Consider the following 27,185-nt stretch of genomic DNA (forward strand, 5'->3'; position numbering starts at 1 on the left):
GTCTCGACGTCATCGTTTGGGGGCGAGGCGGGCCGCTTGAAAGCCTCTCCGCAGAACCAAGCTAAGGGCAGAAGTGACGGCAGTCACGTGGCCCTGACGTCATCCTTTGGGGGGCGTGGCGGGCTGCTTGAAAGCTTCTTTGGAGAACCAAGCGAAGGGGAGCCGTTGCGGCGGAGTCACGTGGTCTGAAGGGGCAGTTGCTATGGCGACGAAGGAGCTGGCCAGGTAAGGCCTCAAAGAGACCCAGGTGGGAGTTGGGCCTGGCATGATTGCTTTCGCCTGGATGTGAAATACGTCCTGAATTATTATTTTTATTATTAGTAATATTACATGTAATATAAAAATATATTTATAATATCATATTATTATTAGTAGTAGTACTATATTGCATTACATTACAACATTATAAATATTATATGTATATACAATATATTATATTATATTATTAACATAGCACAGGAGACAAGGTGGAACTGTCCCCTGGCTATATATATATAAGGTAAAGGGTTTCCCCTGACATTAAGTCCAGTCATGTCTGACTCTGGGGTGTGGTGCTCATCTCCATTTCTAAGCCGAAGAGCTGGCGTTGTCCGTAGACGTCTCCAAGGTCATGTGGCCGGCATGACTCCATGGAGTGCCGTTACCTTCCTGCCAGAGCGGTACCTATTGATCTACTCACATTTGCATGTTGCTATGGCGACGAAGGAGCTGGCCAGGTAAGGCCTCAAAGAGACCCAGATGGGAGTTGGGCCTGGCCTGATTGCTTTCGCCTGGATGTGAAATACGTCCTGAATTATTATTTTTCATACTGTCTGTGCGAGGATTTCACAGACCTGGGGAAACTTTGGCACCTCGGTGATGTTACTTGGAAACCACCCTGAATCCCCCTCGAGGAGATAGAACAGTATATAAATAAAGTTTTATTATTTTATTAAAAGCACCCCTGACAGATGGCCATCCAGCCTCTGTTTCAAAGCTTCCAAGGAAGGAGCTTATCCCATACTCTGAAGAAGTGAGTTCCACTGTTGGAAAGCTCTTACAGTCAGGACATATTTTCTAATGTTCTTGCAGTCATGACCTTGGAGGTGTCTATGGACAACGGCGGCTCTTAGAAATGGAGATGAGCACCAACCCCCAGAGTCGGACACAACTGGACTTAATGTCAGGGGAAAACCTTTACTTTTACCTTAGTTGCAATCTCCTTTACCTTCTTTGTTTTGTTTTGTAATCTTGCTGTATTGGGATATGGATTATGATCTGTTAGGATCATAACCTATTGGGTAGCAGAGTTTCTGAAGTGTTCCATTAGTTTATTGGGAAATGGATGATTGCTGGACTCATAAATATCTTGCTTCTGTTCAGTGCTCTCAGCAGACAAAGACTCAAGTAGACTTCTTTAAAATAACATGTTTGTTTTACTCACAACTTCATGTATTTCAATAAACATCACATTTTTTGTCAGGTTAAACTTTAAACGTTTCTGTTTGTATCTTTAATGTATAGTCTTTATCAGTCTCTTCAAAACTATATTGCTCTGTGCAGCTCTCTTTCAAAACAGTCTGCTTTCAAAGGACTCACATCTCAACAGTTTTTCTAAATTCCTACGCTGATTTCTGGCTCAAGCCACAACTGTTTTCTAACTTCCTACACTGGTTTCTGTACTCAGACTGACTCAAGCCTCAACTGTCATCCTTTTAAACTGCATTTTAAACAGTCACTGAACCAGTCACATGGTCTGCAGCCCCTCCCACTGCCTCAAGTACATAGAGCTAAGAAAACTGCAAACTAAAGAAGACTTACACTTTATAAACAGACAACAGGCTTTAGAAGGTTGCTATCTCCAACATACTGCTGCTAATTATGAGTTTCACCACTATTTATGCCCCAAATTTCTATACCCCAAGGGGGTATCAAGGCGGCTTACATATGGCTATTATTCAATGATTATGAGTTTGCTGTTTTTGACTTTTTTGTTATAGTGGTTCAGTATGCTTTCTCAGTATGGCTGTCCTGCTGGCTCATGTTGTGTGTCCTTGATTTTATTTTTATAGGCAGCTTGGTATCATCAGAAGAATCTCGAAAACATCGACCAGTGGCCAAAGTCACAGTAGACCCAAACTACGTGAGTATTAGGTCTGTTTTGCAAAACCAGTGTTCTCCTGTTGTTATAAATAATCTTATTTCACAGTTCCTTTGGCATTTCAGGGCAGTTGTTTGACTACTTAATCATTATTGACTTTGAATCTACCTGCTGGAACGACAGACGAAAATGTTACAGTCAAGAAATAAGTAAGTAAAGGTAGAATTTGGGGAAATTGTTTCTCTATAAATAGGGGAAATAATATTTATTCCATTGTTTTGCATAAGAGATTATTTTAATTTATATGAGAGGCTGATATTGGATAGCCGAAGCAGGCATTTGCAGTTTCTCGTTTCATTAGATTTCATCGTTCAAAGGAATCTCTTGTCATGGCAGTCATTTATAGCAAACCAAACCTTTCTGTCACTTCTGGATCTGCCCAGAAATCAGTGTGACATGTAGCTTCACCCTTCACCCATACGCAGAGCTTGGCTATACTGATTGTGAGCTCTGATACATTTTTTGAAAATAACAATAGGACAGGTTTAATCTTGGAAAGTTTTAACCTTGGGTTAAATTAAGTTTTTTAGATTAAGATTTTTAGAATAACTTTTTTCCCCCTTGTCAGGAATGACTTGAGAAATTGCAAGTCGCTTCTGGTGTGAGAGAATTGGCCATCTGCAAAGACGTTGTCCAGGGGATGCCAGGATATTTTACCATCCTTTGGAAGACTTCTCTCATGTCCCCATGTGGGAAGCTGGAGCTGACAGACAGGCGCTCACTCTGCTCCCTGGATTCAAACTGCCGATTTTTCGGTCAGCAGTCCTGCCGGCACAAAGCTTTAACCCATTGTATGGGCTCCTAATAGCTATATCATTATAGATAATACCAAAACACGAAATCATCTTCTCATCCTAAACAATATAGCTGTACAATACTTTGCATAAATTAGCTTTATTTTAAAGCTAACTAGAAATATTTATTAAAATATACTTTTTTTCATTAGTTGAATTTCCAGCAGTTTTATTAAACACCTCAGATGGAAAGATTGAATCTGAATTTCATATGTACGTCCAACCGCAAGAACATCCGATTCTTTCTGAATTTTGCACTGAGCTAACTGGCATAAAACAGGTACAGTTTCTCATTTTGTATTACAATTTGTGCACAAGTTTATCATTTCAGTTATTGTTGCAACTGCACGAACATTATGTTAAGAATACATTGAATTAAGATTGGTTTTACTTGTGATCTTTCTATCTTTTTAAAGAGCCACGTTGACGACGGCGTCCCTTTGCATATATGCTTATCTCAGTTTTCCAAATGGATTCAAAAGATACAAAAGGAGAAAAACATCAATTTTGCCTCAGGCCATTCAAGCTCTGCTGCTTCTGAAGGCAAACTGTGTGCTTTTGTTACATGGTCAGGTAATTTGTGGTGTCTCAAAAAAGAAGGGGGAGGCTCAGCAGGAAATGAAATGGGACAGAGCTAATTACGTTAGGCATCTTGGAATACGTAGTCTGGGATGAAGAATTACATCCTCTCATTACTTCCCAGTGGTTTCATGGAGCCACTGCAGATAGAAAGAGATCACTTTCTTAGACTTGTGGCCTCCAAAAGAAGTTCCTGTCCCATAATTTCTCCTCACTCCAGAGAGATGAAGGTATGGGGAGAAAATGCAAAAAAGTACTTTTAAATCTTACCATGTTTAGCTTGAAAAAGAAGATTGAGAGGAGGCATGTTTCAGTATTTGAAAGGATGTCATAAGGAAGAGGAAGGCTTTTTTTTCTGCTGCCCTGGAGACTAAGACTCAATGGAACAATGGGTTCAAATAATAGTGAAGGAGATTCCACCTGAATATCAGGAAGAATTCCTTGACTATAAGAGCTGTTCAGGAGTGCCTCAGAGTTTGGCGGAAGCGCCTTCTTTGGAGGCTTTTAAGCAGAGACTGGGTGGTTATCTGTCGGGGTGGGGGGTGGGAGGTGAGTTGATTGTGCTTTTCTGGATGACCCATGTGGTGTTTTCCAATTCTATGGTTCAGTGATACTTTGACATGTTTTGCCATGCACTTTCATGAGAACCTTTATAATATAAAATATTCGCATTGAAAAATAAATCAGAGATTTACTTTGTGCAGAATGCACACACAGCTTTGAGTTTCTGCTGGAGATGTGTAATTTGCCTCAATCATTTCACAATTGCAGTATGTGACACAAGACCTTTCTGTAGGCTGGATTTCTCACGTATTATACCTGCTCACCTTGGTTCTGGTTATTGAATCTACACCAGCCAAATAGGGAGATACGGTTTTAGATTTCCACAACTGCACGATGTCCCTTGGCAGGTTATCATGCATCAGGTTATCTCCAGGACCAGACACTAACTAGATCATTTCTTTATGTTTCTAACATAACAAATAAGGATTTTACACTGCAAAAGTTTTAGAAACGTTGGATACAGTTCAGCCTAACAATAGTAGGCATAAAGTGTAAGAAGTTACTACTGTACTTGTTTCCTGTATAGATTGGGACCTAGGAGTTTGTTTGCATTATGAATGTAAGCGGAAACAGCTGAGAAAACCTGAGATTTTAAACTTGTGGATTGATCTCCGAGCAACTTACAAGGTGAAAGTACTAACAAGCTGTAGTATAACTATATTATCTGAGATGAGTTTTAAAAAGTAGCATACACATTGTATGCATTGCTAGCTTAGATTTTGTTTATGGCAATATACTGTTCATGGTTTAATGAGAAACCTATTTAGATGAAATGTATAGAAATATTTTTTTGCTGCTTTTAATATTGTGACTTCTGACTTATTTCTGTCTTTTCCTCTTCTAGTCATTAATGTCTTCCTCCTCTAGTGACATATTGGGATTACGGTTTACATAGGCTTCTTCAGTCTGAGTAATCTACATATATTCTTTATTAATTATTGTTCGATAATAACTTTTAATTTTTGTGAATTTAGATACATCTGTTGCATTTATATCTGTCATGTTCCAAACTAGGAAATTGGTAGATGTAAATCCATATAATAATTAATTTGTAATCCTATCCCCCATTTTAAAAGGAAAAACATTATTCTAAATCAGCTTATGGATAACATTCAGTAAGCCCTTAAGGTTTAAAAAAATGGAAATGGACTACAGTTTGTTCTTTAATATGTGAAACCAATTGTTAACAAATACTCTATACTGATTTTGTTTAATAAATATTCAAGAGCAATAGTAATCCATAGTTGGTGGGAGAGTAGTACAAGAGTAGCCATTCAGAGCATGGTTGTAACTGTATTTAAGTTGTTCTTTGTCTCAATAAAGAGAGCTGTGTATGTGAAAAACTACATTCTGGAACAAAGAATCTGAGGCTGTTCAAATATAACAGATTGCCTAATGTGTTCACATATATTTGCTCTTAGGTTTTTTACTCTAGGAAGCCACAAGGATTAAAGGGTGCTCTTCAGGATGTGGGAATTATATTTGCAGGCCGAGAGCATTCTGGTGAGTTTTTTAAAGTCCAGAGTGTTTTAAAAAGATGGGCCCAACTTGAAATTGCGATATCTTTGCAACCATGAACTATGAATGGATGAAACCCTTACCACTTGGAAAGATGAGGCATGGTGTTTCAAATGATTACCTTTAGATGCCTCTCCCAGCCCACAAACAGCACCTACCTCAGTCATTCACAAGCTGGTGACTCAGCAACATAAGGCCTAAGGAGATATTCTCCATTGCAGTTATTTTTTGTATTTGTTTCTGGCTCAAAATGGATAGTAAAACTTGATGATTCACTAAACGATTTGTAACTTTGTGTGTAATTGCAACACGTTGCCATTGTGAAATGTACTGCTGTTAAATTGGGTCCATCATTTTCAAACGCCCTGTATTATTAAAATAGCATTTCCCATAATGGATGGGGATGATAGCTGCTGTAGTACAACCTATCTCTAGGGTCGCAGAGTGGGGAAGACTATGTCAGTCTGTAGAGGCTTCTGACATTGGATGGAATAAAAACTTTTGTAAAAACTTGATTAATCTTCCCCTTGGTTTCTTTATGATAAAAAGGTAAAGGTTTCCCCTTATATTAAGTAGAGTTGGACTCTGGGTTGGTACTTGTCTCCATTTCCAAGCCGAAGAGCCGGCGTTGTCCGTAGACACCTCCTAGGTCATGTGGATGCCATGACTGCATGGAGTGCCATTACCTTCCCACTGGAGTGGTACCTATAAATCTACTTGTGTTCACATGTTTTCAAACTGCTAGGTTGGCAGAAGCTGGGGCTAACAGCGAGAGCTCACCCCGCTCACTGGATTCGAACTGCCAACCTTTTGGTCAGCAAGTTCAGCAGCTCAGTGGTTGAGCCTGCTGTTCCACCGGGGGCTCCTTTCTTTATGATAAATCTTGGAAAAGTGTATTTTTAGACTAGAATTCTCAGTGCCAGTGGTAGCCCTTCAAAGTAATGCACACAAGTCTATCTCTAACAGAGGTTTTATTATCCCAAGGGCTGGATGATTCCCGGAATACGGCTCACCTGGCCTGGAGGATGATTCGTGATGGATGTGTGATGAAAATCACTAAAACGTTAGATAAGGTTAGTGGCTTTTCTGCTTGGCACATGTGACTGACGAATATAAAGGAAGCAACTATTTACTGAAACAAATCCAAACGGAAGAATTTTAAGACAGCCCATGTCTCAGACTTGCTCTTGGCTTCTCTGTTATTGGTTCCCACATTTTTTCATTTATTTGTGGTATCTAGGTCCCTCCTACAAAGAATTCTATTGCCAGATTTTTGAATGGAAAATCTTGTGTCGATAGACTTTTGTCGAGCAGTGATGGAGCACAGGCATCATGTTTGAACAAAACCAAAAATGGCGAATTTGCCGGCCAGATGGAAAATAAGGAGGAAAATCAGCAAGAATTCAGTCCTGAACATTTGAATCAACAGCCAGATTTCAGCTCTGTACAGTTACATGAGAACACGCATGTTCTGCCAAACAACAGCAAGAAGAGCAATGAACATAACAAAACCTGTACCGGAAGACTTTTTTCTCCTCTTGGCTCTTTTCAGTCTTCCTATTGTAACCCTGTAGGCTTCAAGCATGGGCTAAATAATGGACAGTTCATTTCAAATTTTTCATCACCCAATTCAGCACTGGTTTTGGTCCCTACCACTCTCACTACTGTCAGTATTTCTGACACAGACATAAGCACAACTACCGATTGCTTATCAATGTTGACTGATTGGGAGGATGTTGCATTAATAACCGAATCACAAGATGATCAAAGTTCAGGATCTTTACAGCCTATGGATCAGCCAGATAATAAGGATTTGTGTGTGGATGGAGAGAAAATGGATGCAAACAAATCAACTGTCATGAACATAGTATCTAAAAATATTGGGACAAATGCCCTGAATGCGGGACCATCAGGATCTGTTGTGTATAAAAGTCCTGGTACTACTATTTATAACACAGAAATAAACCCACCTACTATTAACATAGAAATAGACACAAATAAGCATTTAAATACTTCTGTGTTTAAGCTCCCTTTTTCAAAGGCAAATACTACTTACTCAAATATATCCAGTGGAAAAAATCAAGTGACACATCTACCCAGGCTTCCTAAGCGGAAACCTTCCAGTCCCAAATCTCTGCCTCCGTCAAAAAAACCAACATTTTCTGTAAATGATGATAAAGGAACATCATCTAACCTCTCCCTGCCATTAGGGTCAGGTTTACGTAGCGCACCTGTTGGTATTTTAAAATCCTCTGTTAACGTCAACCAATCTTTCAGGGCCAGGGAAACTGGCAGAGTGACTGCTCCTATGTGTAAGTGTGGCCGGAGAGCCAGGAGGCTAAATGTTTCAAACAGGGGTCCAAATCATGGCAAAGTGTTTTATAGTTGCCCAATGCGGAAGCAGGAGGGGGATCGAAAGGGTTGTGGTTTTTTCAAATGGGAGCACGTGCTTCTGAAGGAGAAGCTCACACCTCCGCCTCATTGCTCAAATGCCGTGGGGCTTTTACCTAATAGAACAAACTGCAAGGCTCCAGAAAATTCTGAAAGGAAATGCCTGGGTCTCCGGCCTTCTATGCGAATGTAGCTCAACATCTCCACCTCTACATCCCTTCAACCATTAGCTCATGTCATCACAGACTGTTAATATTGTGTCCTGAGCATGTTATACTTCTATAGATCATGATGTGAATGAATAGCCTGTATAAAACTGTTAAAATTTTCTTTAAAAAAATTAAAAAATAAAGAAATACAATTGAGGGAAGCAGTGGGGGATCTATGGCCCTGAAAGGGTTTGAGTTTTGGAGCAAATCTGAACAGCTTCTAATCTTTGTTGGTTTCTCATTCTCTTTCTCTTTAAGAATGTGTCCTTACTCTTTTTCTATTTTAGGATTATAGGTGGTTGATCACTCTTTTTTGTAAATTTTTAGCTATGTATATATTTTTAAAGAACTTCATGAATTATGTTTCTATTGCTGATAACCATAATGTGTAGAACCTATTGAAATTATGACTTTTTTTGGAAAAAATTGAAATAAAGTATTGTGGTTTTAATTTTTTTAAACCTTGTATCTCTCTTTATTGAAATGAAATAAAAGTATCGCAGGCTTGAGAACAGAATTTGCTGGTTGAGTTTCCAGGAAATCTGCTCAATCCCTCCCTAGTAAAATTATCAGGATTTCTAATGCTCAGATGTTTTCCATCAATTTGTATGCACATCCCTGAAGTATTTGAGTAAATACTGTGGAAACGTTGGGAATTTACACCGACCTATCACTGCAGAACAGTGGTTCCCAAACTGTGGTCCGCAAGAACTAAAATATGGTCCACGGCCTCACTGTTACTACGCCATTGCAACAAAAGCAACTGGTCTCGTTAAACTGTCTTATAGTGCCAAGGCTTATTAAATATGGTTTTCTGTGGGCAAGCAGATGGCAGATACTGGATGGCGTATGTTCTGTATCAGAAACTAGAGCTGATGTGGTCTATCCAATGCAATTTTCTGAATCAGTACCCCAAATAACTAAACTGAATCTAAAGTTGACCAAAAACTGATTCGTAACCTTTTTGGTACTAATGTTGGAGAGTGGTCCCTGGTCAAAAAAAGGTTGGGAATCACTGTTCTAGATCATAGGTCACCAACCTGTGATCAAGCCCAGGGTATGGCATCTTTGCAATGAGTTAATACAAGCACAATGATACATGCATTTCCAGGGAAATGTTATTTAATACTAAGCTACAACCAGATTCATATATACAGGTTTATTAGCAGTCCAAGACTTGCTAGTCCACAATGAACATAGTTTAGTTATCTGAATGGCTGCCACTAGTGAACCATTGAAAAGGGGCAACATAAAACCCTTAGATGTTGCTGAGAGAGCCAGCACAGTGTAGCTGTTTGATAGTTGGAATGGACATAGCTCTGGAGATCAGGGTTGGAACACTCTCAGCAAATAGAAATCCCCCTCTGAACAACTTATTGTCAAGAAAACCCCATGATAAGATCACCATATGTTGGAAAAAACTTAAAGGCACACAAAAACAAGATCTTGTTGGACATCAGCTCCTCTTATCTTGCCATTAACTCCCTGGCTAGGGCTGATGGAAGACCGCAACTTGCCCACTCTATTGATTACAATCATACACAGATTTAATTTCATATATAGCTATACTGGCAGTCCCCAAGTTACAAACCAAATAGGTTCTGTAGGTTTTTCTTAAGTTGAATTGGTATGTAAGAACACGTATGTTTTTAAAGTGTAACTCCAGCCAAAAAACTTTGGTTAGCACAGGAAAGGGTTAATACTCTCCTGTGGTGTTTCCTTTGCTGTCTGAGCCCCTGTTCAGAAGATTTCACCTCATTTTCTGTCCCTGTGAGAATTGGATTTTGGAATATGCTGAAGTTGTGGAAATAAGAATTGGTGATAAAGCTTAAGTGGAGACACCTTTTCCCCTTGATAACTTTCAGGAATGGATTTTGCTTCCTAGGGGCAGATTTCTCCCACTTCCTGTTGTCTCTCCTCGGTTCTTAACTATGAGTCATTTGTACGTTGGATGTTTGTAACTCGGGGACTGCTATTTGTGACTTAAACATGGACTTGCTACTTATCAGACTTTCCAAATGTATTTTAAAGCATTACCAAAACAGTCCACACACACATTTCTTCAATTGTAAGACACTGTCAATTGTAAGGCACACCATAACTTTGGTCCCAACGGCAACAAAAAAAAACATGAGATACACCTGCGATTGTAAAATGCACCACATTTTTAGATACGTTTATATAGGAAAACAGTGAGTCTTAAAATTGCAGTAATATGTAATATATGAAATAAGGAAATGGGTAGGCATCTAATTAAAGCAATTTGAACCAATTTTGTGTACTTAAAATAGCTAGCTTTCTAACTTCGGTGGACTTTGACAATCTGTATCATTGTTGCCCTGGAAGCCACAGTTTGCTGTTCATAAACATATATGTTGTGCTGAATTTAATGTATCCTTCAGTCCTTGCGAGACAAACACTTGTCTAGGTTGGTTTTTCAACTCCTTGCAGAGTCATGATGCTGCTAATTTCTGGGATCCGAAAGCAAATCTGTTTTGGGACTTCTTGCGGTGTACACAATGTTCTTTTCTCTTTTAAATCCAACATCTGGAATTCGGCTGACACTTTGCTTTGCTTAGCCTGGCGAGATGTTTTAGGATTTTATAGAAAGCAAATGAAGGGGTGAGTGGAGGGAAAATTCTCACCCACAAATACTTACCGAGGGTCTGCTTCTTCTTTGTTTGTATATCTAAAATTCATTTTAAATGTGTTGGATGTGTTAAGATTTGCAGCCTGGGCCTTTAACAATAGATGTTAGCCCAACAAGATCTTGCCAGGACACACAAGGAATCAATATAAAACTTTTCATTCTTAGAACAAGCTAGAGTGGAAGTAAACAGAGATCATTCTAACTTTTTCCCCACTCCTTCTTGCGCAATTCATTTCTCCTGATTTTCCCACTGATTGTCTTTGGCAGATGGGACACAAACTCCACCTATTGGACAAGAAGAGGCACGACAGCTAGGAAAAGTCATGATCAACAGTACAAAACATGTGAGAATTGCAATGGGCACAGATAAGATCAATGGTACAGAAATGGGATAACATTTCACATCTGAAGCTGTTTTTTTGACAATTCTAATTTATATGATGTTTAGACATATCACTGCAGCCCCAGGAACACACATGGCTCTCTTAAGTTATTCATGTGACCCTCAACTGTGCCAGAGCCCCCCTTTTTTGGCCATTTTTTAAAAATGGTAAATTGTCCCTTCTCAACACTGAAAAGCTACCTGCCCTCCAAAAACAGTGGACCTCTGTGTTTTCTTGAGGATGAGGTGACAATCTGTGTGACCTCCCTTCACATGCCATACAACCCCTACACCTGTGAGATACACGTTCCTGGACTTAACATGGAAATACAAAGTTGTGATAACAGAGAACCCTATTGAAGTGAATTACTTTTGACAGAAGCATACTACAGACTTGCAGAAACAGAAAATACCTAGAGAGAACACTTCATCTCTAGCATTTCTAGGTCTTCCAGCACAACTATGGAAGCATACCATGGAATTTTGTTGTAGGATATAGAAAATGATGAGAGAGAACATATTTTTTCCTGATGTAAGTAAATGAGATGTGGGTATTAGTCCTACAGATATAGAGGTCATGCTGCACCTGTCATCTTGCATCAATTATGATTTTGAATCCTTGCTACTGGAAAACCAGGTTTCATTATTATTATTATTATTATTATTATTATTATTATTAGCTGTCCCCTGCCAAGCGTTGCTGTGGCCCAGTCTGTGTATATGTGTTTTTTGTGTGTATATATTTGTGTATATGTGTATATATGTTGTTTTGCGCATGCGTTGTAATGTATTTTTTTGTTTTGGGGCTTTTTAACTTTCTTCTGCTGTGTTTTTCAGTATTTTTGTGAATGACTAGCTGTCCCCTGCTAGGAGTCGCTGTGGCCCAGTCTGTATATATGTGCTTTGTGTGTATATGTGCGTATATATATTTGTATATATGTATGTTTGTGTATGTGTGTGTGTGTGGTTTTGTGCATGCATTTTAATACATTTTTGGGGGGCTTTTTAAGTCTCTTCTGCTGTGTTTTTTAGTGTTTTTCTGAGTGATGGTCACTCATTGGCCTGATAGATGTATTGTGTCCGAATTTGGTGTCAATTTGTCCAGTGGTTTTTGAGTTATGTTAATCCCACAAATGAACATTGCATTTTTATTTATATAGATTATTTTATTTCTTACTTGCGTCTCCTCGTGACTCAAGACAGAAAAAATTGTGTCATGCATTCACTTCAAGAACAATTGTTTCCATAAAGGGTATTAAATAGAAATTTATCAAGCTGAATGTTAAATCAAACCATAGTTAATAACTACGCTTTATATGCATACCGGGTAATTGTGACAAACACAGGAGTAGAGGGAAAGTAGCCCAACAATGTATGCAGTAGCTAAAAAAACCAATGGGATGTTGGCCTGCATCAACAGGAGTCTAGTGTCTAGATCCAGAGAAGTTAACCTTCCCCTCTATTCTGCCTTGGCCAGACCATACCTGGGCACACACTGTGTCCAGTTCTGGGCACCACAATTGAAGGGAGATGTTGACAAGATGCAATGTGTCCAGAGGAGTGCGACTAAAATGACAAAGGGTCTGAAGAACAAGCCCTGTGAGGAGCAGCTTAAAGAGCTGGGCATGTTTAGCCTGCAGAAGAGAAGGCTGAGAGGAGACATGATGAGGGCCATGGATCAAGATGTGAGGGGAAGTCATAGGAAGGAGGGAACAAGCTTGAACAATGTCTTCAAACTACAGGAAAGGTGATTCTACCTCAATCTGACAAAGAATTTCCTAACTGTGAGAGCTATTCAGCAGGGGAACTCTCTGTCCCAGAGTGTGGTATAAGTTCCTTCTTTGGAGGCTTTTAAACAGAGGCTGGATGGCCATCTATCGAGGGTGCTTTGAATGTGATTTTCCTGCTTTTTGGCAGGGGGTTAGACTGGATGGGCCACAAGGTATCTTCCAACTCTGTTAGGCAGGATCCCTTATTATTTTCTGTGTTCGCTATAGTTGGCTGAAGTGACGATTCAAAAGCATCTGGATGGTCACCAGCGAATGGGAGATCACACAGATTGTCAGCCCACTCTCAAGAAAACCCAGAGGTCCAGGTTTTTTTGTAGGGAAGGCAGCCTTTCAGTGTTAAAATCCCTATAATTGTTTTAGAAAGGACTATCCACCTTTTGCAAAAAGAGAGAGAGAGAAATGGCTAGTGGTGGATCTGGATGAACGTAGGTCAAAGGATGCCAGGATTTAAAAGCAAAGAGATGGCAGGCGGCAACAAGGCTTTTGGAAGTAAGAACACTACATTTAGGGAGGTTCTTGGCATAGACAGGAAGCCAGCACAGGGATTTATGGAGGAGCAGACATTTGACATGAGAATGGCTTACCTTTCTTGGATACTTGTAAGGGGCAGTGACCTTTTTCACGTGGTCCTGCAGTTCCTTAATTAGTGCTTCTTGATCATGGGAAACGTAGTTGGGTGCCAAAACCACAAACGCTTTCACAACCTTAAAAAGCAAAAGTGCATTTTTGGCAGATTATAGAAAGAAGGGTTGTAAAGGACGATCACTTAAAGTGTAACAGCATTTTGGGTTGCTAAGCATCAAGCACAAATCTCTTAAACCAGATTATGCACATCACAGGAACTAAGCCACTTTAAACCTAAGCGGACCAATTTAAGTGGCTTGGAGATTGCTGCCTGTCTATCCCAGCATAAAAAGCTCAGCTCAACATAGACCACTATGTTATGGGGCTTGTAGACTGCGTAGGATTTACAGTTATAACAAGAAAAAAACATGTGAATAAAATGTGTTCAGCATTTCAAGTTTTGTCGAAGGCTTTCACTGGGTTGCTGTGAGTTTTCCGGCCCATATGGCCATGTTCCAGCAGCATTCTCTCCTGATGTTCTGCCCACATCTGTGCCAGGCATTCTCAGAGGTTGTGAGGTCTGTTGGAAACTAGGCAAGTGAGGTTTCTTTATCTGTGGAATAATGTCCAGGGAGGGAGAAAGAACTCTTGTCTGTTTGAAGCAAGCGTGACTGTTGCAATTGGCCACCTTGATTAGCATTGAATGGCATTGCAGCTTCAAAGCCTGGCTGCTTCCTGCCTGGGGGCATTAGATGTTTTGCAGAAGTCAAGAGAACTCCACATGAGGCATCTTTCTATACTTTGGACTGCGCTTTTGGTCACTTTCCCTTTGGATGGTGTGGCCTGGAAAAGAAGCCAGGACAGGAAATGCTCCCCCTCCTCCCAAGTCACAATAAATATAATCTATTATTACAGATCCCTCATTTAAATGCATTTAATTCTGCTATTTAAAAAACAAGTCTTTTTACCTCTCCTCTGATTGGGTCTGGGCTGCTAACAACAGCTGATTCTACTACCGAAGGATGTTCTATCAATGCACTTTCCACTTCAAAGGGCCCAATGCGGTATCTTTGAAACAGAAAGAGAGCTTAGACTTGCTTTGGTTATTTTGTTGATTCCAAATGTTTAAAAGCACAGAGAATGGTGCATATGAATTATGTTACCCAGCTGAATTGATGACATCATCTGCTCTTCCTACAAACCAGAAGTAGCCATCTTCATCTTTGATTCCTCTGTCCCCAGTGATATAGAAGTTTCCACGAATGGTTGAGTTTGTTCTTTCCGGATCATCCTGGTATACGTGAACAAGTGGTGACTCATAAAGTGCATTCGTTTGCAGACGCTACTTCATTTAGGATTGTTATGTATGCAACTTATTAAACAGAGTGAGTAAGCATGGAACTAGCCGCATTTGAAATGATAATATCCATTTGATTATCAGAAAGATGATGTTGTTAAAATAGGATGTGGCAGTGAGGGTATCTGTTTCTCCTTTGCCAGTTACGGTTTTTAAAAATTAGTTCAAGTGGCCAGTTTTCAGTGTTTGTTTTTACACATCTCTCCATCATTTTCAAAAAGAGGAACAAATGGGCATTCACACTGGCTAAATGCTGCAGTGCCATATGTTTTCTGAGCACCAGCTAGTCTCACAAGAGTTATTATATTATTATTATTATTATTTATTTTTCTCCCACAAGTGGGATTTAAAATGGCGAACAAATGGTTAAAAAACAGAAATTACATAATACATGTGCACAACATCATCCCCCCCCCCAACCCAACCAAGTAAACAATAGACAAACTAATTGCATAAACCCATTACATACACCATATGGAATAAGCATAATAAATAACAAAAATTATTATTATCATTAAAAAAACCTGGGCTTCAGGCCACTGAGGCTGTCCTTAAAACATTATACTAAAAAATCTCAAAGCTCCAAATCTTTGGCCAGGTGAACTTTGCCAGACTGAGATAGCTTTCAGTGATAAGTCTTGGCAGTAGTCATTTGCTGCCTTGTCATAGCTTATTATGGATTGTCGGGGAAGGCCTTCTTCCATAGAAAGATTTTAACCTGGGAGCAGAAGGCCAGTAACGAGGGAGCTGGATGCACCTCTTTGGGGAAGGAGTTCCAGAGCTGTGGGGCCACCACCAAGAAGGTCTTCTCTCTTGTTCCCACCAGCCATACTTGTGACGGTGGTGAGACCGAGAGAAGGGCCTCTCCTGATGACCTCAGGGTTTGTGTGGGATGATAGGAGGGGATGTGCAGCCTCATCACACTGGAGCATGGATCAACTTTAAATCCAGTTTCTACCTCCTGCAGAATTCTGGGATTTGTAGTTTACTGAGGCCCAGGACCTGTCTGACTGAGCAGTTTAAAGTTCCCTCCCCAAACTACAAACCCCAGAATTCTGCAAGAGGCAGAAACTGGATTTAAAGTGGATCCATGCTGTAGTGTGATGAGGTCTGTGGACCCTCAAGTAAGCTGGGCCCAAACCGTTTTGGGCTTTATAGTCTAAAGTCAGCACTTTGAATTGCGCCCGGAAACAAACCTGAAGACAGTGTAGCTGCTTCAGGAGAGGGGTATCCTGCTCCTGTGAGCAATCTAGCTGCTAACCTTTGAACCAGTTGAAGTTTCTGAATGCTCTTCTGGGGCAGCCCCATGCAGAGCGCATTACAGTAGTCTAGTCTGGATGTGACTAAGGCGTGTACTACCATGACCAGATCGGGCTTTTCAAGGTATGGGTGCAGCTGGTGCACAAGCTTTAATTGTACGAAAGCTCTCATGGCCAATGCTGATACCTGGGCCTCCAGGGTCAGTGCTGAGTCCAGACTGCAAACCCATACCATCAAAGGGAGTGTGACTCCATCCAGCACAGGTTGCAACCCAATACCCTGATCAGCCCTACAACAAACCAGCAGTACCTCTGGCTTGTCTGGATTGAATTTTATTTTGTTCATCCTTGAGAGTTCTTCAACCCTCAGCTTTTGTTTCTCTTTCTGAGGCCAAAAATGGCAATGGGACAACTGAATTACTGAAACATGTCAAATGGCAATTGCAATAAACCTTGGCTCCATAATTCTGTTGTTCAAATTTGCATCCAGAGTTGGAACAATGACGTTTTGGTACTATTCCCAGTGTTTTTTGTTTTTTTTTAAAAACTGGATTTAATTTGTTCTGAATTGGACAATACAGAAACAACAGTTTCAATTTCCTTCCCATTATTGGATGTTTTCTTTGCGTTCTTACCGTGTATTGAGTGAAAAGACAAAATGGCCTTGTAGGTTTTATTCGGATACCAATGTCTCCTTCTTTTCCAGAAGGCAAAACATTACCTTCTTCATCAATTATCTGAAAGCAATCAAACAAATCATACTAAATGGATGCCAAATAGCAGTGTCTTTCATTCTTTCTGAAATTATGAATTACAAATTTGGGACAAAGTAAGACCTGAGAGAGATAAATGGCATTAAATTCCAGCATCTCCAGGAAAGGGAAAGGCCTCGGGTTCCAATTTTGAAGATGAATTGCTGATACAGTACCTGAGTATCATAGGCTGGAGATGGTTTCCCCATAGACCCTGGTTTAATTTTCATCCCTTTGAAAGTCCCACAAACCAGGACCTATTCCAAGACAAAAAGTAAAGCATGGCTGAAATGCCAATTTGCATAAACATATATTCAGTTTGGTGATGTCTGTTATCAAGAAATTTCAGAATGGGCCACAGGAAAGTGGTTTACAGAAGCCTCACATGAACCCAGTTACATATTGATAAGGTGATTAAATGTTTAACTTGGGAATGGGAAATCTTTGACCTTCCGGGTACTTTGGACTTCATTTCCATACACTTTTACTATTTGCTGTGGTAGCCAACTCTCCTGGGAGCTAAAGTTCAAAACACCAGTGGAGTAAAAATGGTATTCCTTACACCAGTGGTTCTCAACCTGTGGGTCCCCCAGATGTTTTGGCCTTTAACTCCCAGAAATCCCAACAGCTGGTAAACTGGCTGGGATTTCTGGGAATTGTAGGCCAAAACACCTGGTGACCCACAGGTTGCAAACCACTGCCTTACACCTAACCTAATAGATATTTGAAAGATTAATAACAATAGCAACACAATGTGTTTACACTTTATAGTATGGATGTAATGCTATCTTACAGTTTGATACAAGAATATGAGAGTTAACTGAAGAACACACTGCCCTTCCTTTATGCACACAGTTCAGCTTACTGTTTCTGTCTGGCCATAGCCTTCGTAAATATCCAGCCCGGTTTCTGTTTTCCAGTCTTCCATCACTTCGGGGTTCATGGGTTCTCCTGCACTGAGACAGTGTTTGAGGCTGTGGAACTTATAACTTTTGACAAAGAGGAGAAAGAGAAAGGATGACTGTTAACATCTTTAGAACAATACTGTCAAACATGAATAAAGATGTTTTTGAAGGTTTTTATGGCCGGAATCACTGGGTTGCTGTGAGTTTTTCGGGCTGTATGGCCATGTTCCAGAAGCATTCTCTCCTGACGTTTTGCCTACATCTATGGCAGGCATCCTCAGAGTGTGAGGTCTGTTGGAAACTAGGCAAGTGAGGTTTATATATCTGTGGAATGTCAAGGATGGGGAAAAGAACTCTTGTCTGCTTGAGACAAGTGGGAATGTTGCAATTGGCCACCTTGATTAGCATTGCAACATTCACATTTGCCTCAAACAGACAAGAGTTCTTTCTCCCACCCTGGACATCCTACTAATATATAAACCCCACTTGCCTAGTTTCCAAAAGACCTCTGAGTATGCCTTAAATAGATGTGGATGAAATGTCTGGAGGGAATGCTTCTGGAACATGGCCATACAGCCTGGAAAACTCACAGCAACCCAATAAATAAAGGTTTAGTTTAGTTAAGTGCTGGTTTAGTTTACAATTTGTGTGTGCATGGATGTGTACAATTTTGAAAATCATGACTTGATGTTGTTATTCAATCTGTCAACAACAGGCACGCAACGATGCTCTTTACTCCAAAGGTGGAAAGCCTGAGCTCTTCCAGATGTACGTCAGCTCCCATTAGTTGCAGCATAGTAATAGGCCAGGCATGATGGAAGAGCACAGTAAGGCTCTATTAAAGTAAGGCTCTATTAAAAATGGTTGCCGCTGTCTCTTTGCAAATAAGTGTACCCAGGAATCCCTTATTAAAAATATAAGAGAGAGTTAATGAATAGGAGAACTTCTTGCCTCTGCTTCTTGCCTCTGCATTTGTGTTGGGTCTGCCTTCTCATACCCTTGCCACCCCTGCCCCACTTTATAATCCTAATCCTATCTGTATATGTACATGTTTAGAAAGGTGGTTTGATTTATGGTATTAAAGAAGCAAAATGGAAGTTACTTATTTCTTCTTCTTTTTTTTGTATCTCTTTTTCTGTTTTTTTGCCTCTTTCTGTTTCTTTCTTACTGTTAGTGTAACATTTTATCTGTTTGAAAAATTAAGAAAATATTCTGGAAAAAAAGAATGGGAAAATGTCCCTCTAGAAAATGTTGAGCTGCTGTTCCTTTCCAAATCCCATATCTTTTGTTATTATTGGTAGGGAAGCTCAAAATAGTAGGCCGGAAAAGAGCCCGAGAGTCCCAGCTGCTCACCCTGGGTTTAGATTATAATCTGAGCCACACACCAGCATATATAGTCCCAATGTGAAAACATATTAAAACTAGAAGTAAGAACTCTACCTGGTTAACTTGTGTTGTATCAACATTCGATAAGCGGTTGGAGGAGAACACAAAGTTGTTATAGGAAATTTGCACAAAGTCTAGATGGTGATCAAACAAACAAACAAGAGGATTTAACAAAACAAACTTGATGTAATGCCATGTAAAGTGAGGAAGTGAATCTCCCTCTTTTTTGGAATCCATAAGATTCAGTAAAGAACAACAAAAAGAGGACAATGGTATCTATACAGATATGTCTGTTAATCAATTGTGCAATTGTAACACCACCACAACTTATTATATCTTCACTTTATAAATTATTGTTTTTCTCAGTTCTTTAAACACAATTCTTTAAAAGAAAGGGAAAGCTTTAATGAGTCCTCAACTCCTTTTAAGAGTAGAAGGAATGTGGTATTTATACGTAACAAATATAACATAAGTAAATTGAGCTGTTAGCATCTTCTTCCCTCAAATCAAGAAACATACTCAACCTACAGTCTGAAGTGACAACTTTTGAGAGATCTTGTGTCTTTATCCCAAGGGGCAATCACAACATCTTGTGCCATCTTGAAGACCCACAACTGTGGCCTGAACTTTCCAGTACAGACAGTCCCCAAGTTATGAAAAAAAATAGGTTCTGTATGTTTGTTCTTAAATTCAACTTGTTTCTAAGTCAAAACTGGTACATTTTTAAGTCTAACTCCAGCCATATATATATATATATTGGATACCTTTGGATAGCATAGGGAAGAGTTAACATCCCTGTGGTGCTTGTTTTGCTGTCTGTGCCCCTGTTCAGAAGATTTCACCTCACTTTCTGTCCCCATGAAAATTGGATTTTGAAAAATGCTGATGTTGTGGAAACAAGGATTGGTGATAAAGCTTCATTAGAGATAGCTTTTCTCCTTGATAACTCTTTCAGGAGTGGATTTCATTTCCTAGGAGTAAATTTCTCTCACTTCCTGTTATCTCACCCCTATTCTTAACTATGAATTGTAAGTTGGAGGTTTGTAACTCGGGGACAGCCTATATAGCTATTGGCTTTCTCAAATGTGGGGCCACAGTAGCACAGAAGTTAAAGTCACTAGCTGCAGGAAAGTCTACTGATTGGAAGGTCAACAGTTAGAAGCCACGAATTGGGGTCAGTTCTCAACTGTCTGTCCTAGCTTCTGTCAACCTAGCAGTTCAAAAGCATGCAATACGAGTAGATCAATTGGTACAGAAGGAAGGTAAAAGGGCATCCCATGCAGACATGCTGGCAAAAGGACAGCAGGCTCCTTTGGCATGAAAAATAGAACAACTGCAACTCCCCATTGCCGGAAGATGAGCGTGAACTCTACTGGAAAAAGGGGAAGGGAAGCCCTTTACTTTATCTGTGTTATTGTATGTTGTTGTTCATGTAAAAAGGCATTGAATGTTTGATTATATTTACTGTAATCCTCTCTGAATCCCTCCAGGGAGATAAAGCAGAATATAAATCAAGCATTTTATATTATTAAATGTGTGAAATTACTTAGCCTTTCAGTGCTACAGGTCTGTTTACTATTGTTATATTCAGATTAGACTTTTTTGTGTCAGGAGCAACTTGAGAAACTGCAAGTCACTTCTGGTGTGAGAGAATTGGCCATCTGCAAGGACATTGCTCAGGGGATGCCCAGATGTTTTGATGTTTTACCATTCTTGTAGGAGACCTCTCTCATGTCTCTGCATGAAGAGCTGAAGCTGACAGAGGAAACTCATCTGTGCACTCCCCTGATTCAAACCTCGGACCTGTTGGTCTTCAGTTTTGCCAGCACAATGTGACAGTTCACCCATTGCACCACCGGGGCTCCTAGATTACACATGATCAATGTGACAGTTCACCAAAAGCACATGTATCAGCCCAAATAGAAATGTTCAGAGCCTGGCCTATATTGTGTGATTGCTTCCACATGTGACCTATGGTGTTTCATTATAGTGGTTCAATTCAGACATCCTGCTATGCTGCGGTTAAAGAAGTTTGCAAGTCAAAATGTCTGAGTTGCAAGCCAGATGTTTGAACTGATCAACCACAGTTATGTTCAATGCACAGACTTCAGACTATGTCATCACTGTATGGTTGTACAGAAACAGATTGCTGAGGGAAAACAAAAACAGCCACAAAGCTCTAAACCCACTGGTGCAATTTTATCTGGAAGATTTGCCCATTTTCAAAATCACAATGATGTGATGCTTCAGTTCAGGATGGGATTTAGTGCAATCACTGCAAATCTATGGTTCCACTCACTGAGCAGACAGTGTGATTGTGTGAAATGCCTTTAAGATGATGCTAAAAGAAAGCTAAATATGAATACTTGGTGCACTTACTTCAAGGACAGGCTTTGGCTCAAAACGAGGCATGCTGTGTATAAACACACACGCTCCTTGAATCCATGGTGCAAAAACACTACTCCATGCGGATTTTGCCCAGCCTGTGTCTGAAGTATTCCACATAACGTCCAAGGGAGTCAAATCAAGCCAATACCTAAGGCACAGAAGAGAAAGAGTGAGACACAATTCAAGCAGAGACCAAATATTGCCACCATGTAGTCATGCCGTGACTCCAAAACCCTACAAATCACAGAATATATGCAATCTGAAAGATTAAGCATTGGATGGGAACATAATGCTGAATTGCAGAAAGATTATGCTGCAAATAAATGGTGATCCTTTGTGAACACTTCATCATTAGTTTCAATGTTGACTTAGGACTGCAGACAGTATCTTCTTACACCACAATGTTTTGCCTGCGTGCATTGGTGGGTAAGACAAAAGGCAACTGGAAAAATACATACAAGAACCTACAAATTTAGCCATACTTTCCATTGATACCAAGTCCAATTCCATGGCTGCCATGAGAATGTTCAGTCATTTTTGGAGCACCCGTTGTGCCACTGGTGAAGTAGATTGCCATTGGATCATGACTCTTTGTGACTGCACAGTTGTGTTCACCAGGTGAAAGGCTGAAAGACACAGAAGGAAATCAAACATAACGGTCAGACATCCATGGACTCAAACATAACATTCAAACCTAGTAGCTAATGTGCTGTCGAAGACTTTCAAGGTCAGAATCACTGGGTGCTGTGAGTTTTCTGGGCTGTATGGCCATATTCCAGGAGCATTCTCTCATGACGTTTCGCCCAAATCGATGGCAGGCATCTTGAGAGGTTGTGAAGTCTTCTTTAACGGCCACATTGTCAGACTACACAGAGAAGCCATTGAAATCCACAAGCATGTGGACAATTTCAACAGAAAGGAGGAGACCATGAAAATGAACAAAATCTGGCTACCAGTATTTAAAAAACTCTAAAATCAGGACAGAAAATAAAGAACTATTTTGCTACTACTGGCTGTTTGTGATGGTTGTTTTTATATTGTGTTATGCTCTTGGTTGTTTGTTTTTGTTTTATTTTGCTTTATGTTGCTGTTTTTTGAATTTTAATGTGTTATTTTAACTATGTTGATCAGGCTAGTCCCCATGTAAGCTGTCCCGAGTCCCTTTGGGGAGATGGAGGTGGGGTAAAAAAATATAGTTGTTGTTGTTGTTATCAACACTCAAAAAATAGGGAAATTCCAGACAGGAAATAATCAGGTCCCGCTAACAACTCCAAACAAAGGATTCTCCCAGGTAAGAATCAGTCAAGCTTTGAAGTTGCAAGGCCATTCAATGCTAATCAAGCTGGCCAATTGCCATGTAAAGCAAGTCAACACATTTTAGCCATTAAGCGGCACAAGATCCTAGAAACACATCTCTCTCTCCATCTAAGAAGCAGATCTGGACACTTACTTCAGCAAGTGATTGAAGTTTAACCATCCTTCTCTAGGTTCCTTTGACACAATCAGCTTGAATTCTAGAGATGGGCATTTGGAAGCAACGGTATCGACAGCAGGGGCCAGAACTTGGTCCGTAACAATACACCTGGCCTTTGATGCCTGCAGACGATGCAGAATGTCTTTTGATGTTAGCTGTGTTGTTCCAGGAATAATGATGGTTCCTAATGCAATGGTCAAATTAGGAAACTCAATCATAATGTCATATTCTTTCAAGTGCTGTAAGAGAAATTAGGATCTTATTTTCATTAGATGTGAGATCAGTAGAGACTTTAGGGATCCAGATTCTTCACTCCACTTTGATCTCCAAACAATATAAGAGTCAACAGATGAATGTTATTACTGCTAACCTGTTCGGATACAAGCCACGTTTAAGAGCCACCACTCAGGTATCCGCGGGAGGATCACTATCACTCTGTCATTCTTCTGCAGGCTGCAATGCTCAGAAAGCACTCTGGCAGCTTTCTTGGAAATGAGTGACAACTCCACAAAGCTCCACTTAACTTGGTCTCCTTGTTCACTGACCCACCATAGAGCTGGGTTTGAAGCCCTCTTCCCTTCCTGAAGAGACAATAGAATCAATTGTGAAAAAAAATACTTGCATTTTGATCTTGAGACCACAGGCAAGGCATTCTAGGTACCGGTACGTGTATAATTCCATAAAGATTGTGAAGAGACCCCTCAAATTAACTCTTCAATAGCAGAATGAGGCCCCTTCTACACTGTCATATCAAATCCAGATCATCTGCTTTGATAATCTGAATTATATGGCAGTGTACAAGCGGCCTGAGTTTGTTTTCAAAAATGATTTTAATGAGTTTATATGGCCATCAGTCAGGGATATTTTGGCTATGGGCTTTTTATTTACTTATTTCTATATTTGTATACTGCCCTTCTCAGCCCTTAGGCGACCCAGGGCGGTTTTTGCAGAGGTTGGATGAGATACCATTTATGGCTCCTCCCAATTCTAAGCTCCCTTCTACACTGCCATATAATCCAGATTATCAAAGCAGATTTTCATTTTAAAAACAGACAAAAAAATCCTCAAATTCTGAGGATTACCTGAGTAGGAATCCCACCGGAGCATTGCAGCACACCAAAATACCTGGGAGTCAGTCTGGACCGTGCTCTGACTTATAAGAAGCACTGCCTGGATATCAAGCAAAACATAGGTGCTAGAAATAATATCATATGAAAGCTGACTGGCACAACCTGGGAATCACAACCAGGCACAGTGAAGATATCTGTCCTAGCGCCTTGCTACCTTGCTGCTGAATACGCATGCCCAGTGTGGAATACTGGGCATTAAAACAGTGGATGTGACTCTTAATGAAACATGTTGCATTATCACAGGATTACTATGCTCAATGCCACTGGAGAAATTATACTGTTTAGCCAGTATTGCACCACCTGACATCAATCAGGAAGTAGCCCGAAATGAAAGGACCAAGGCATTGATATCTCCGCCCCATCCTTTGTTCGGATATCAGCCAGCATGCCAGTGTCTTAAATCAAGAAATAGCTTCCTAAAATCTACAGAGATACTCGCAGGAAAGACACCTCAGAAAGCGAGAGTCCAAAAGTGGCAGGCAAAAACCTGGAACCTCAATCAGTGGCTGATACTAGATGAGAAACTCCCTTCTGGGCACACAGAAGATTAGGTGACCTGGAAGGCGCTGAACAGGCTGTACTCTGGCACTACGAGATGCAGAGCCAGTCTTAAGAGATGGGGCTACAAAGTGGTCCGTGACATATGAGTGCGGAGGAGAGTAAACAACAGACCACTTAGTACAATGCAACCTGAGCCCTACCACATACACAATGGAAGTCCTTCTCACAGCAACACCAGAGGCACTCCAAGTGGCCAGCTTCTGATCAAAGGACATTTAGCAAAATGCCAAATTTTTAAATCTGTTTGTGTTTTTTAATACATTATAACTGTACCCTCAATTTGCTTCTGATATGATAAATAAATAAATCTGCTTTGAACTGAATTATATGAGTCTACACTGCCATGTAATCCAGTTCAAATTAGATAATCTGGATTTTATATGGCAGTGTAGAAGAAGCCTCTGCCAAAGAGTGCTGATGCCAGAGAACCTCACTCTGGCTCAGAATCGCCTTTTTAGCCCTGTTAAGATGTCTGCTTGGATAGAATTTAGAAGACCTTCCACAGAGAATGTCAACAAGCACATTTGAAAGACTCAAGATGAAACACGAGGAAGCAACAGAAAATCATACCATTTCTGCCTTGGCCCACTTGTCCACCACATCTTTTGCAAAGTTGAAGTATTCTGGCACCTCTGCCTTATACTGTTGTTGGATGGATTCATAATCTAAAAAATTCTGGGCTGCCAGAGCCAGCTGATGCTTGCTGAAGCGTCTGATAGAAGCTATGCCAAAAGTGCGCAAAATCTTTAGAGATGATCCCTTCCACCATGTCGTTAAGGTTAAGATGATACATGCCATAATGTGTTCTTCCACAGTGCCTTAAATGCAATGTATTTGTCATGAACCACTTGTCTGAAATGCATAAGGGAAACTGTTTTAGGAGATAAACCATTAGCCTCATCCACAAGTAGAAATAACTCAACGATCATTACGCGAAATTATTTATTTGATCTACAGCTGCCTTGTAGATAGATGGCTCAGCCTGCTCTTGCAAGCAGCATTTTTGCAGACCAAAGCATTGTTTTAGTTGCATAGTTATCTTGCCACTGCTAAATGCAAAAGCAGCACTACTGTACAAGAATGCTGTTTACGTTGAGATACAGGTTATACCAGTCCTGCCAAGACATATTTGTTGCAAAATACCTGGTCCAGGTAAGAATCAGACAAATGATGTCAACTGCAACAACTTTTTGGAACATTTCTATCTCAGTTGTATGTGTTTATTTTAACTTGAAATCCAACCCTAAAATGACCATTGAATGAGTGAAAGAACATGACATTGTAATAATCCCCCACTTCAAATGCCATGGAGACTTTATTTCACAGTCTGTTTTGGTTTTCTGTCCTTCAGTTGTGGTATTGTCCGCCTAATCCTTATCTTTCATGCTTCACAAAAGTTTTAGTTAAGAATAAAGCAGGAAAGGGAATCGTTTATATTGCCTGATTGTAGAAGGATGAGCTAATCAAGTAACAAAAGTATTGAAGTTAAGGCTGTTGCTTTGCTCTTTAAAACTTGGCCATGTTGGTGTTTTTTGTGCTGTTCTTGTTATATTACAATACTCTCTTCTGGAGTCTTTGAGACATGCTGTGTCTCCCTTTCTCTTGCTTTTGTTTTGAGCCATTAAAAACACAAGCCCAGTACACCAAGGAGAAAAACAACAGTAGATCAAGACAAATAATGACTCACTGGAAGAGTTGGCAAAGGTTCCTTGGAACTGCTGGACAATGGACCGGTGCAAATGAAGGCGGTGTGCCTCCCCAACAAAATCCCTCCTCGTCCAGCTTTGGGGGAAGCAAGGCGCAGGGCGATAAGGCAGAAAGGCAGGCCAAGTCACACCCCTCCAGGCATGACTGCTCTCTTGGCAAAAGACCTTTCAAACCTCTGGCTGATACTGGCTTTTTGCCATTTCCTCCATTGGTCCTGGCTGGGAAGCAGAGAGGGAACACGGGAGAAGGGCCCAAACTGTAAACACCATCTGAAAAAAACCCAGAAACAGAACTGAATGTAGATTGATGGGGAGCGAGGATTGAAAGCCATGGCAGGAGGTATATGCTGAGAAAGGAATAACGACGACAACAACAAGAAGAAGAAGCTGACATGATATGAGGATTTAAAGATTGAACTGCAAAGGCTCTGGCACAAGCCAGTCAAGGTGGTCCCGGTGGTGATTGGCACACTGGGTGCAGTGCCTAAAGACCTTGGCCTGCACTTAAAGACAATTGGCGCTGACAAAATTACCATCTGCCAGCTGCAGAAGGCCACCTTACTGGGATCTGCACGCATTATTCGCCGATACATCACACAGTCCTAGACACTTAGAAACATTCACACCTAGCTGCAGCAGACAAAAGTCCTTTGTCCCACCCTGGTCATTCCACAGAAATATAAACC

The 27,185-nt window shown here is 40.4% G+C and overlaps 2 protein-coding genes across 5 annotated transcripts; one reads left to right on the forward strand and one right to left on the reverse strand.

Moving 5' to 3' along the window:
- The first annotated feature begins 26 nt into the window (after window positions 1–26).
- Window positions 27–11,203, forward strand: LOC137094707 (ERI1 exoribonuclease 2-like). Of its 4 annotated transcripts, none has more exons than XM_067473224.1 (9): window positions 27–225; window positions 2,052–2,122; window positions 2,206–2,289; window positions 3,087–3,214; window positions 3,351–3,507; window positions 4,604–4,704; window positions 5,499–5,580; window positions 6,580–6,668; window positions 6,836–8,650. In XM_067473224.1, the coding sequence occupies exons 1-9, from the start codon at window positions 203–205 to the stop codon at window positions 8,177–8,179; spliced, it is 2,079 nt and encodes a 692-aa protein (XP_067329325.1). In that variant the 5' UTR covers window positions 27–202; the 3' UTR covers window positions 8,180–8,650. The 4 variants fall into 4 exon arrangements, with proteins under 4 accessions (XP_067329325.1, XP_067329326.1, XP_067329324.1 ...); XM_067473225.1 differs by lacking the exons at window positions 27–225; window positions 6,836–8,650 and adding exons at window positions 618–716; window positions 11,113–11,203; XM_067473223.1 differs by lacking the exon at window positions 27–225 and adding an exon at window positions 618–716.
- On the reverse strand, window positions 9,340–26,570 carry LOC137094772 (acyl-coenzyme A synthetase ACSM3, mitochondrial-like). Its single transcript, XM_067473227.1, has 14 exons — window positions 26,481–26,570; window positions 25,364–25,645; window positions 23,473–23,683; window positions 23,079–23,286; window positions 22,111–22,254; window positions 21,620–21,776; window positions 19,295–19,374; window positions 17,815–17,938; window positions 17,126–17,206; window positions 16,833–16,934; window positions 14,745–14,872; window positions 14,550–14,649; window positions 13,602–13,721; window positions 9,340–11,130 (listed from the first exon to the last, which is right to left on the reverse strand). Exons 2-14 carry the CDS (start codon window positions 25,589–25,591, stop codon window positions 11,044–11,046), a joined length of 1,770 nt encoding a protein of 589 aa, XP_067329328.1. The 5' UTR covers window positions 25,592–25,645; window positions 26,481–26,570; the 3' UTR covers window positions 9,340–11,043.
- Window positions 26,571–27,185: the final 615 nt, after the last annotated feature.

This window comes from Anolis sagrei, chromosome X (genome assembly GCF_037176765.1).
Source record: "Anolis sagrei isolate rAnoSag1 chromosome X, rAnoSag1.mat, whole genome shotgun sequence".
Taxonomy (NCBI): Eukaryota; Metazoa; Chordata; class Lepidosauria; order Squamata; family Dactyloidae; genus Anolis; species Anolis sagrei.

Coding starts and splice junctions, on each gene's coding strand:
- LOC137094707 (XM_067473223.1), top strand. CDS start 622: ATGACTCCATGGAGTGCCGTTACCTTCCTGCCAGAGCGGTACCTATTG. Junction 717..2,051: donor GCGACGAAGGAGCTGGCCAG/GTAAGGCCTCAA, acceptor TTATTTTTATAG/GCAGCTTGGTATCATCAGAA. Junction 2,123..2,205: donor TCACAGTAGACCCAAACTAC/GTGAGTATTAGG, acceptor TTGGCATTTCAG/GGCAGTTGTTTGACTACTTA.
- LOC137094772 (XM_067473227.1), bottom strand. CDS start 25,591: ATGGCATGTATCATCTTAACCTTAACGACATGGTGGAAGGGATCATCT. Junction 23,684..25,363: donor AGTGGGCCAAGGCAGAAATG/GTATGATTTTCT, acceptor TTGTCTCTTCAG/GAAGGGAAGAGGGCTTCAAA. Junction 22,255..23,078: donor AACTTCAATCACTTGCTGAA/GTAAGTGTCCAG, acceptor TGTGTCTTTCAG/CCTTTCACCTGGTGAACACA.